Below are 12,837 nucleotides of genomic sequence, written 5' to 3' on the forward strand. Positions count from 1 at the left end.
TCTCCTCTTATCTAGAGGCTCTTGACAGTGACTGCGTGCTAGGGTCAGTCAGGATTTAAGACCTTATCAGACATCAGATACAAGGGACCCTCTGGGTGTTTGGACCTCAGCATTGGAATTCTTAGGAGCTCCCCAGGCGATCCTAAAGTACAAGCAGTGCTGAACCCAGCCGATCATTCCTGGCCCCGCAGTGAAGACCTCATGCATGCCTACTCCTGCCCTTTCTCTTGCTCTCTGGGTCAAAGTGATCTTTCACAGACCAGATGGGTGATGGAGGAGAGGAGTCAGGCCCAGGAAAGACCTTGGGATGCAGCTGGTAGTCACCTGGTAGGATCCACCGGCCAGGAGCACCCCCTTGTTGGAAATGTGAACCCTCAAAAGAGCTCCTGGTGACAATAGTCTCTTTACTCTGAACTAGGTTCTTCTTCCTGTCAAATGATGAGCTTCTGGAGATCTTGTCGGAGACAAAGGATCCACTCCGGGTGCAGCCACACTTGAAGAAGTGCTTTGAAGGAATCGCCAAGCTGGAGTTCACAGACAACCTGGAAATCATGGGCATGATCAGCTCAGAGAAAGAAACTGTTCCATTCATACAGACAATCTACCCAGCAAAGGCCAAAGTAATCCCCTTGTGTGTTTGAGGGGAGCTCTTTTCTTCACAGCAGAGCAAACTGGAGATGGGGGGTGTTCCCTGGGCTAAGCTCTTGGGCTCCAGTTTGTGGTGTAGAACATTTGGGGTCCAATACTTGCCGACTAAATCATTTTTAATAGTTATTCCATCTTTCTGGGCCTCAGTTCACCCATCTCTAAGATGGGGATTATACTTGAGGCCATGAGACAAATAAAACTGGAAAGACCTTGACTAAAGATGATGGACGCAGTAGCAAGCAAGAATCAGATTCCAGGTGACCTGGTGACACTTTCAGAGCCCAGGTAAATAATAACCACTCAGAGAAAACAGAATTGATGAGAAATCTCACACCACCTAGCCTGTCTTTTCAGATGTACACTCTTTGGATGTACATGCAGGGTCTTGTTATTTAGGCCTGCCTCACCTTAAACTTGAGGTCCTCCTCTTTCATCTTCCTGGGTGCTAGATGACAGCCAGTGCTGCTTACTCCAATCCATTTGATAAGGAGTAAAATTTAAGTGATTGCCAGTCCTGTGGGAAAGAGCAGCACCCAAAGAGGTAATACTGCTCTTGCAGAGGACCCAATCTCAGTGCCTAGCATCCCTGTCAGTTGGCTTACAACTGTGTGAAGCTCCAGTTCCAAGGGGTGTCATGCCTCTGGTCCCCTCAGGCGTTTGCACTCACAGGTACGTATTCGTGCATAGACATGTATGCATACACATAACTTTAAAATAAAATATAAAAGGAGAAATTTATTAATTAAAACAAGGATTTCATTTGCCTCCTGAGAAGCTGCTGGCTTGAGGAGATGACTTGAACCTAGAGGAGACACACTTACTAGATAGCTGTTAATAAGCATAAAGCAATTAGTCAAAGAATATTGGCCCAAAAAGGCAGCAATCCCCCAAGCCTGCTCCAAAGAGAAATCTGGGCTCCTCCAATGGTCTCTGTCCAGGTATGATTAACAGTTTGTGCCTCCTGCTGTTTCTATCTCCCCACAGGGCATGGTGGAAAAGTGGCTGCAGCAGGTGGAGCAGGTGATGCTGGCCAGCATGCGGCAAGTTATTGGAAATGGGATTGAAGCATACGCTGAGGTAAACGGGAATTAGTGTCCCTATGCCAGGGCTTTGGGACTGTAGAGAAAGCTTGGGGGAGTGGTCTGGATGGGCCAGTTCACCAGGACCTTGACTGTACTCCGGAAACCTACCTCTCTGAGCCTCTCTGGGACCTTTGACCTGTGAATCAGAGGGCAGTGAGCATTTTCCTGGTGGAGTTAGCTGGTCGAAGCAGGTATGGAAGAGAAGAGTTACCTAGGTGTTGGAGGTGGGATGGGAGTAGGGGCTTTGCTTTCTGTCACGTGGGACTGATGGCTCCATTTAGTTCCCATTCCAGGTGGGCATTCACTTGGATCACCTGCGAGTGACATTCTAAGCCCCCCAAAGCCTTAACGGAAACAAGTACGACCCAAAGCCTAAGAAAAAATAACCTATTGTGACAAATCTTCAGCAGTCAGCCTCCAGCCAGGCTCCCGTTAGAAGTGTCTGAGTTTTGTCCCCTCTTTAAGTGTGTGCCTTACTTCCAGGCCCAACCCCGTGGTAAGACTCCGTCTATCAAACAAACATGTGCACCTAACACCTTTACACAAAGGTTCTCAAGACCAGCCTGGCTGTCCCACATGGCAGATTTCAAAATCTAAATTCCATTTTCCCTGATGAATTCCGAGTCACAGAGCAAGAGCTGCCAGTGTGAAGTTAGCTATCAGGAGTTCACACTTTTTCTATGAAAGGCCAAGCAAACACCCCCACCTCTGTGAGCCAGACTCTGGCTGCAGTACCTAACTCTACCCCACGCACAAAAGTATCATAGACAAGATATAAATGACAAACATGACTGTGTTGTGATAAAACTATGTACAACTTCAAGCAGACTTGATCCACAAGGTCCCATGGAGCCCAGACTGGCCTCAAACTCACTATGCAGCCAAGGGCACCCTTGAACTTCCCATCCTCCTGCCTCTAACTCCCCTACGCTGGGATTACAGGCTTGTACCACCAAGCCAGGCTGCACCCTGATCTTAAGTTTTGGAAACAAAAGCTAGGGGAAGAGGACTTAGCTAAGAAAGCATGCCCCAGCACCACGGCATAACACAGCCACTAAAAGGTGAGGATTGAGTGCTGTCCAAACACCACCTTGGTCACATTGGAAAAAAAAAAAAAGTCTTGAAGTGATGAAATCATGCAGCGTTGAAATTGTTTTGTTTTCCTTTTGCGCAAACCTGGGGGATAAAGACATAAATCACTAATCCCGAGCCTGGCATGGGTGGTACACACATTTAATCCCAGTATTCTGATGGCAGAAGCAGGCAGAGCCCTGTAAATTTGAGGCCAGCCTGGTCTACACAGTGAGTTCTAGGATGACACAAGGGGAGTTTTGTTTTACTATTAGGATGAAGTGTGTGGGCAGGGTAGGGGGTAGTTGTAGAAGTCAATTTAAATCACACATGGAAAACCGATTCTACAGTCAACACCACTGCTCCTTCCCAGGTCCCTCGCAATGCCTGGGTCTTGCAGTGGCCTGGCCAAGTCGTAATCTGTGTCTCTTCCATCTTTTGGACCAAGGAGGTGTCTGAAGCCCTAGTTGAAGACACCCTGCTGGTAAGTGAGCACACCTTAAAACTTACAGAGGAGAGCCAACACGAGCTAGGATAGAGTAGTCATTTGGGTCATTTAGAACAGGGATCGCGGAAGTCAGAGCTGCCATGGAGACAGTGAAGTGGGAAATCTGGATCTGGGGATCTCTTTGGAGCATACTGCTAACCGCGTGGGTTTTCCTGTGTAGAAATTCTGAGCGGCAAGATGCTAAGTGTAACCAGCTCTTGCTTGCAGGGGTTATTTGGGAGACTTTCCAACAATTCTCCTCTTGGGGACAGGAGGCCATGTTTGCTTCTTTCTTTCTGCTACTGCCCCCTTCTTTCCAGCCCCAATTCCAACCAAGTCCCCCATCCCCAGCTCTCCCTCTGCTTTCTCTGAGAGACCTGGTGTACTTCCATATCCTCAGACCCAAACCTGCATTTCCAGCTGATGCCAAGGCTTCAGAGCACGAGACCAGGTGGACATGACATCTCATCCCAACACATTTACTTGTTGATTGTGTGACCATGAGCAACCTACCAAGCCAAGTGTCAGTCATCTGTAAAATTCAAGGAATTGTCACGTTGAGTCAGGGACAGGAAGATTAAACAGATGCGAACGAACCAACCAGTGCTTAGATACTAAGCTGTGAACTCAATAGGGAAGAGGCCGTGTTTGTTCTGTTCCCAGTTGTGTGGTTTCATGCAGTGTTGCGCACATAGTAGGTGGTCACTAAATATGCTCAGTGAATGAGTAACAGCTCCATCCCAGCCATAGATAATTCACCGGATCCCTGAGATTTGCCTATAGAATATTGGCTACAGACCAAAACATTTTAAATTACTATGATTTGCTTAGATATCAAAATTAAAAGATTGGTACCTACCCGAAGCTAAAATTTATGGAAATCAACGTGACTAACGCCTAATACATGGATGCAAGTTTCATTCATGACATCGTTGCAAACTTCAGAAATAGAAAATGTCTGACCTTCATGGCTGCACGTCTATGCTCTGATTTGTTTGTTTTTAACCTTGTAGACAGGAGACAGAGAGGAAGTTTCTCATCACAAACACACACACACACACACACATGCACACACACGCACACACTGGATGGTCTTCTACAGGAATCAGGTGCTGTCACAAAATATCAATCTTCCTACCCATTTATGTATCCATTTATCCACTTCTTCATTCCTTCATCCATCCATCTGCCTATCTATCCTTCTGCCTATCCGTTAATCCATCCATTTATCTATCATCCCTTATCCTTCTATCCATGCCTTCCTCTCTCCCTCCCTCCATTTATCCATCTCCACACCCAGTTACCTATCTGTTCCTCCAGCCCTCTCTCCATCCGTTCATCCATACATCTACCCACATGGTGTCCATTACTTCAGCTGTCCATTCCCCAATCTCTCCACACATCTGCCATGCATCCATTCATTATCCATTTAATAAATGCTGGCTTAGTGTTTGCTTTGAGCTGAGACTGCCAGTAGCAAAAAGTCACTAGAGGTAAATAAGGTAATCGTACCGTCACTGTGCCCGTGGATTCAGAATCAGTCTGGTAAGGGGGCTAAAAAAGCACTGGCTTAGACCTGTAATAAAGAAGGAAGGGGGATACAAGAGGCGTGGGAGGAAAGAGGGAATCAGAGAGAGGGGCTAGGGATGGGGAGGATTCCCTGCAAAATTATTGTCTAAGAGAGACTTAAGCCATGAGTGACAGCTGACCAAGTAAAAACGACAAGAAGGCTTATTCCAGAGAGGAATTAAGTGTGCACAGCTCTGAGATGAAAAGCCCAGGAGACTGGGGTGGAAGGCGTGGTGCACTGCAGCAACCTCTTAAACATTATTTTAATGTTTGCAGTATCAGTCCACACAAAATGTCGAAATTCAAGTTTTGACAGGTTTATCTGGACAGGATGTCTGTATACATTGTCATTTACAGCATATATTGCATGATAAATGAACTGATTAGCTTTGTTTCCCCCAAATCCTTCCACTGCCTCAACTCTGAATATTATAGACTGCAGTCCTATCTTGGGCTACGTACAAATTCCAAATTAAAACTATATGATTTACATAAAAATCCAGTAATATTACAATTCAATTTAACATGCGGGAACGTAATTACTTAACATATTGATAAAAGGCTGGATCATAAGTTGCTGCAATGCCATTGGCACTGTGTAAGCCTGAGGATGCTCTGTCACCTCTCTGGAAAAAAGGCTGACTCTGTCTTAAAGCCGTAACTAACCCATCTGACAAGCAGCAAGGAGTCTCAGCTTCTTGACTTGTGCTGTTGTCTGGCTTGGAGAACAGCAGCGGTACGGTAGACAGGGGAGTTCCAGAGCACTGTGGGGCATCTCCATCTCCAAGGGCTTCTCAGACAGCAGTTCATGGACAGTGGAAGCAGTAGGGACCTCTTTATTCCTACATGCTGAGCACATTATAACTAAGAATAGCACCACCACTTACGGGTGCCTTATTCATATCAGACATTGTACCCATGCTTCTCACACTTGATCTCAACCCTCAGGGGAGCTTTCTGGCTTAGTTGTAGCCTTACGAATTTCACACACCTGGAGGCTCGGCGCGCTCCAAAGCACACAGGGAAAAAAATTGAAATGGTGGAAGCTGATCTCAAGTGGTCTCCCTTCCTCATATTTCTTTTCAAAATTAATTTTTACTGGTCTGCAGAGTGAGTTCAGGACAGCCAGGGATGCACAAAGTAACCCCGCCTCAAAAAAATTTTTAATTGTTCAACCTCTTCATTTTGAATACAAGGCTTATATAATATCACAAAAATAAAACAAAGAATTTTCATATACCTTTTACCTAGAACCTCAGATGTGAACATCAGGGAGAAGCAAAATATAATGATCCAAATCAGGAAATCAATAATGATCTATTACTGTATAGACCTTTTAACTTTGCCAATTGAATTGTTGCCCTGTTAAAGGTCTAACCTTTTCCTAAGCCAAGACTCTGTCCAGGGTTACATGCTGCATTTTTTTCTCCTCCTCTTCATCTTTGTGTAAGTGAAGTAACGTCTTCCTATGTAGCCCAGGCTATTCCCCTCCTGCCTCAGTCTCCCAGGGGCTGTGATTCATAGGTAAAGATGAATGTCCCACTCATCTGTGCAGCTTGTCCTATTTCCTGTGTCTCCTTTATCTGAGAAAGTTTCTTTTGCTAATTCAGGACTACTGCACACTCCACATATAGGAAAACTCACCCATTTTAGCACACAGTTCTGTGTTTTGACAAGTGCATACAATCATGTAAGCACAGTCACGTGCAAAACGAGGAAAAGCGCTTCGTCACCTAAAATGCCTTCCCACCTCACAGTGAGACTGTCCTTACTCTAAGCATCCACAATTGTGCATATCTGCCCCGGAAGCTTTGTCTTTCCCACACTGTTATAAAATAAAACAGGGTACTGTGGCCTCTTTTAATTAGAAGAAGATCCATCTTGAGGTTAATGTATGAGGTAAGGAAAAGGATGGTTTGAGGGGAGACATCCAGGTCTGGTTTGGATCTTTGGATGCCAGCCCTCAAGATGGGAACCGCTGGAGGAGAATCCACTTTGACCACACGTTTCTTCCTGTGGCCCGGCCAGGACTTTCTCAAGAAGAGCAATGACCAGATCGCAGAGATCGTCGAGCTGGTGCGTGGGAAGCTGAGCAGCGGGGCGAGGCTCACTCTCGGGGCCCTCACCGTCATCGATGTCCACGGTAAGAGAACAGACTCTTGGTGTCGCTCGGTCCAGGAAAGGCAGCTGGCTAGGCACGTCATTTGAGTCTCCTGAATGGGATGCTTCAGGGCTTCCCCCTCCTCGTTAGCACGGCTGATGATGCTGAATTTTCACCAGGTGCTGAGCTTTGCGCTACATGTTTACATTTTCTCATTTGCGCAAACATTTCCCAGGCTAAGAGCCTGTGGTTAGAGAAAGAGATAATTTGCTGGGAGACACCGCATTTGGAAGTGGCAAAGGCGCCTCTCTGTGTCTGCTTCCAAACCCAAGGGACTGGAAATTGGCAGCTGTGCAGGGAGAGGTAGTGAGAGACAACGCCTTCTGCTCCTCTTTAAACAAAAGAAAACAAAGGAGGAGGACAAGGAGGAAGAATTGGGGTCTTTATGGAAAACAAACCACCTCCACACCCTTACTTCATCATCACCAAGGAAACTGGGGCTGGACCAGGCTGGTTGCCTGGGAACGAGGTCTTTCTTGCTCATAGATCAGCTTACTAGTGTGTCACAACATCCATTCCCTTAGGACTGGTGCTCACTTCAGTCTGACCAGGCAGAGAGATCAGGAAGGGGGTGGGGGGTCTGTTCCTCACATGGCCACACACCCACATTCCTACAAGCTCATATCCACCCTTCGACTTCAGGAATCATTGTCAGTAACTCAGCTTCAAAATCCTATGAGAGGAAGAAAGGAAGCCAATAAATGTATTACGCAGCTGCTTCCTGAGGCTGGAAGTAAAAACACCTCTACCCATAAATTTGTGGAATACTTTTCCATGCCATCTCAGGTCAAAATGACGCCAGTGTCCTAGGGTGTCCTAGAAGCCTGGAATGGGGCCCAAAAGGTCATATCGAAAATGTGTGAACACTCAGGGTGATTATCTTGCAAAGTCTCTGGGTCAGCCCCACCCTCATCCACATGAATTTCACAATAGTAACATGAAGTAATATTTCTATAATATTTTATATGTTGGAGAGTTCTCTCTGGTCCTGCCCCCCCCATTGTGTATCCGTACACACAGTGTACTTACTTTGAGTCCTCCTACCTATTCCAGGTGATATAAGATACTCTCTCTTCCAGATTGCTCAACCAAGAGACAGAGAAATTTGAGTAACTGTCCCAAAGTCACAAAGCTAGTTCATGGTGGAACCAAAATTTGAACCCAAGTATATGGGTTATTTTCCTTGCTTTTGCAACAAGATATCTGGCCAAAGCAACTGAAGAAGGAAGTGTTTATGCTGACTAACAGTTTAAGGGTTCAGACCACCATGGTGGGGAAAGTACAGGAGCAGAAATATAGGCCAAGTAGTCACATTCACAGCCTGGAAGCTGAGAGCAGCAAACACCGGTGCTCAGCTAGCGGTCCTTTTATGCAGTCCAGGATAGAGCCCATCCCAGGGAATGGTGCCCCTCATGTTTAGTGTGGGTATTCCCTGTTGCTTTCTTGGTTGCTGCTTTTTACGCTATGGCTATCCTCGTCAGCAATTGAAATTCTTCCACTACCAGTGGCATTTTGGCTCCAAGAGCTGCTGCCTGAAGAAATTCTGTTCCCTCAGGCACCGACCCTTTCAAAGATACAACAGGAACTTATCTAAGTCTCTGTCCCACTAAAGAACTAAAGATTCAGCCCGGCGGTGGTGGCGCACGCCTTTAATCCCAGCACTCGGGAGGGAGAGGCAGGCAGATCTCTGTGAGTTTGAGACCAGCCTGGTCTACAGAGCAAGTTCTAGTTCCAGGACAGGCTCCAAAGCCACAGAGAAACCCTGTCTCGAAAAACCAAAAAAAAAGAACTAAAGTTTCAAAGGTTGAGGTAGACTCTGCTCCCCAGACTGGCTGAATAGCAAGCAGCTCACTCAAATCTCCTCAAGTCTCCCAAGAAATTCTCACGCTGCTCCTCACCCCTTCTCATAAACCCTTCTCCACCTGGCTCCCCCCTACGACTTCCTGTCAGTCGCTGAGGCAACCTCCTGACTGCAGGTGAATTTTATTTAATCGAACAATTTTTGCATGATTAAACAGATGTTCCAGAGCGTAAACAAAAGTAACACACCTTAAAATAATATTCTACAACACTTCCCCTTTCAATTAACCTAATTTAGACATTCCTTTTAGGCATCCCCAGAAGCTTGTCTCTTTAGGGACTCTAGACTCTGTCAAGCTGACAGTCGGTACCCTACACCAGGCCACCTGATTTCAGGGTGCACATTCAGGACCTCCGCTCTACTTCCTGACAGAAGGCAGCACAGTCTTCCTTGCCCCTAGGAAAAAGCAAACTCCAGCTTGTGAAAGCTCCTGCTACCTGCATGCTGGAAGTAGACCAGGAAGATGCCAGAACCTGAGATAGCATAGGGTCTGAGGACCTGGATAGCATTCTCTTCTGCCTGAGGAGTCTGAGAGGATGGGCAGTTCTGACACCTCTGTGTGTGTGTGTCTCCGCATGGTGTTCCCTTAGCCCGTGACGTGGTGGCCAAGCTGGCACAGGATAAGATCACCAGTCTAAATGACTTCCAGTGGATTTCACAGCTGCGGTACTACTGGCAGGCAAAGGACGTTCATGTGCAGATGATAACCACAGAAGCCTTGTATGGCTACGAGTACCTGGGCAACTCCCCCCGCCTGGTGATCACTCCTCTCACAGACCGCTGCTACAGGTGAGCTCTGGAGCCCCGCGTTGAAAGACTGGGGCTCCAGATCGTAGGAGGGAAAGGCACTGGGCAGGTCACAGTGTTGGGTTCCTTACCCTCTACGTTTCAATTTCACACTTCAGAAGATTGCCCTTAGTTGTCAGCACCAACCAGAAATGGAATAGGCTGGGAATGGAAACCCAATGGGAATCCCAGTATGGACAAATACACCGGAACCAGTTAGCAGAGCACCGGTGTATGAGTGAGATAGTCACAAGTTGCTAAGGGAAAAGCTCAGCAATAGCAAAATTCAGTGTGCCATCTGGGGAGCCCAGGGCCATGTGATAGACCCCGAAAGTCAGGATACAGACAAGCAGGGCTAAGCATGTGGCCCCGAGGGACAACATTTGACTAGCAAGCAGGTAAGGCCCTGCCGTCCAACCCCAGCACTGAAGAAATTCCAGTGCAGAGAAGGAGCTTCTCTTCGTGCAGCGTAGTGCTTGGCTCCTTTCCCTACAACTCCTAACATTAGGTCCCTTAACTTTCCAACGTTTTTATACTCGGATTTTCTAGGTGTCTGAATTATACTATACACATTTTTCTAGATTTGTTTAGTACAAAGCTAGACTGTAAAAATATTTCCAAGTGTTTTGCTTTAAGATTCTTTAAATTTTTCCAGTCATGTTTTCTTTTCATTGGCCAGAATACACTGCATTTGTGAGCGCCCTGTCTTGTCTCCCCACCGACCTCCACTTCCTCTTCCGAAACATTTTTCTACTTTAATGTCTTTCTCTCTCCCAAATCTGAATTCCACACATGGGGAAAAACTGAATCTGGCTTATTTTGTTTAATATGGCAATCTCCAGCTCCTTTTATTTTCCTACCATCGACAAATTTTCCATTCTTAAGACAGAATGAAATTTTCTTTATCTATTCATCTACTGGCAGGCGCGACTGCTGATGTCTTACTTTGCTCTGTAAACAGTATCACAGCAAACAAGAGCGTGCAAACACCTCTGAGGTCCACAGGCTTTGATCCCTCCGGGTGTATACTTAGCAGGGCTATCACTCAATCACAGGAGTGGTATTTTCAGGTTTGTTTGAGGCCCCTCTCGAGCGGCCACACACATTTAACGTTTCCTACCTACAGGGTCCGAATGTTAAATTCCCCACCTCCCCACGCTTATCCTTGCCAGCTTTTGTCGTTCGGTTTTTTGAGGATAGTCACTCTGACTTGAGTGAATTTGGACTTCCTTAATGACTAAAGGCACTGACCCCACCCCCTTTGACATCTGTACCTCTTTTGAGAACTGTCCATTCAAATCATTTGCCCATTTATTGTCAATCCTTATTTTCTGATTTTAGTTCATCTTTCATTTAGTCTGCTCATCATCCAGCAATTTCCTTTTGGAAATATGATCTATTGCACAGCCTTCAGGACTTCAGCATGCTATAATAAATGACACACATGGCAGAGTTGATTATGACAGAAAGGAAATGCCCGTCATCTGGCATGACCATCAGTGCTCCCTCTGTGCTCTAATCTACTCATTCATCAGAGCCCTGACTACCACACACTGGTATTAGCTGCAGTCATAAAGAACAGTCGTGACTCGAATGTGCCCCTGCACCATGCATGGCACCAGCTGACCTGAAATCTAATTAGAGCTGTGGAAGCGAGTGCAGAAAATAACAAGTTGCTGTGTCACTGCCGTCTAAAAACGTATTCCAAGGGCTTTGGGGCCCGTGTCCTCGTTCATTTCTAACGCCTGCCCAGCACTCTGCTCTCTCTCTCTCTCTCTTTCTGCAGATATGGGCTGTAATGTGGTTCCTAAGCTCAGGGCATACTCCAATGGGACACATGGATTTTTTTTTATCTCCCTTCCATCAGTGTTGGTGAGCTTCGGGATGTAGGACTGGAATATTTTCCATTCCTATTGGGTTCACTTAGATACCCTAAGCATCCCATTACTCATCCAGTCATTCTCTCAGGCAGCAGCATATAGGTGGCCTCGGCCATGCACCAAGCACTGTGCTAGGCTCTGAAATTACAAGGCTCAACAAATGGTGATGTATTGATCATATTATTGAAGGAGACCTCTATTTGCAGAATTCAAAGTAAACAAAATCCAGGGTTGTATCTCAGGATTTGAGACACTGTTTTCTTTTTGGCTTGCTTTGCTTTTCCTCTTAGGACTCTGATGGGAGCTCTGAAGCTCAACCTTGGAGGCGCTCCAGAGGGTCCAGCAGGGACAGGCAAGACAGAGACCACCAAAGATCTGGCTAAAGCTTTGGCTAAGCAGGTATGGCACCCATCTCTACCCTTTCTTCCTACCTCTCTCTGGACCCTAAGAGCAAGAAGTTCGAGACAATTTAGCCTAACAGGCAAAGTGGGATCCCAGTTCATTCAATAGAATGGGAGAGAAGCCTTGCCTCTGCTTATGGTTCTGATTACTCAGCTATGAGGAAATTTACCCTGATTCCTCCCTCTTTCCAGTGTGTGGTCTTCAACTGCTCTGATGGTTTGGATTACAAAGCCATGGGGAAGTTCTTCAAGGGGCTGGCCCAAGCTGGAGCATGGGCCTGTTTTGATGAATTCAATAGGATTGAGGTAACTCTCCTTCGAGGGGACATAACAAAGGGGTTGGACATGAAGCAGTCTTTTTCTGGGTTCTCAGCTCTTAAGAATAGCGTCTGTACATCTTCTCTATGGCCCTTGCATGGAGTAGGTACTTAAATATTAAACACAAACAGCTGCAAGGAGACAACATGTGTATTTTAAACACATCCAACCCCCTGATCGTATTCATCCATTCGCTAACTCCTTCACAGGTTAGGTGGGCAGCTAGTGTATGTCTGTCACTGCATAAGTTCATGGGGGTAAAGATGAATAAGAGATGAGCTTACCTCTTAAATGGTTGCAACCCAATAAAAAGAATAAAAATAAAACAAACAAAATATGATAGAAGCCTACAATAGTGGTAAAAAAAAATAAAAAAGACATCACAAAATATACATGATTGAATCTATTTAGAGTGGAAATCAGAAACGTAAGCAGTGAGATTTGAACTGGTGGACAGTGAAAGCCTCTTGGGTGTCAAGCACCATGCTAAGATAAAGTACTATGGAAATGTCTTATACACACACACGACACCACATATACACATGGACACACACATGCATCTCCTTGCCAAAT

General features: G+C 46.0%; 1 protein-coding gene across 2 annotated transcripts in view; it reads left to right on the plus strand.

The window, feature by feature from the left end:
• Dnah3 (dynein axonemal heavy chain 3) overlaps nucleotides 1–12,837 on the plus strand; it is a 162,606-nt gene that overhangs the window by 54,034 nt on the left and 95,735 nt on the right. For both annotated transcript variants that reach the window (XM_041666669.1, XM_041666670.1), the window contains exons 24-30: nucleotides 419–620; nucleotides 1,633–1,725; nucleotides 3,175–3,285; nucleotides 6,886–7,000; nucleotides 9,470–9,668; nucleotides 11,836–11,944; nucleotides 12,139–12,252. In XM_041666669.1, coding sequence (XP_041522603.1) covers nucleotides 419–620; nucleotides 1,633–1,725; nucleotides 3,175–3,285; nucleotides 6,886–7,000; nucleotides 9,470–9,668; nucleotides 11,836–11,944; nucleotides 12,139–12,252 — 943 coding nt within the window. The remainder of the gene's footprint in view (nucleotides 1–418; nucleotides 621–1,632; nucleotides 1,726–3,174; nucleotides 3,286–6,885; nucleotides 7,001–9,469; nucleotides 9,669–11,835; nucleotides 11,945–12,138; nucleotides 12,253–12,837) is intronic.

This window comes from Microtus oregoni, unplaced genomic scaffold (genome assembly GCF_018167655.1).
Source record: "Microtus oregoni isolate MIOR12 unplaced genomic scaffold, Mior012 000016F_ref0000370, whole genome shotgun sequence".
NCBI lineage: Eukaryota > Metazoa > Chordata > Mammalia > Rodentia > Cricetidae > Microtus > Microtus oregoni.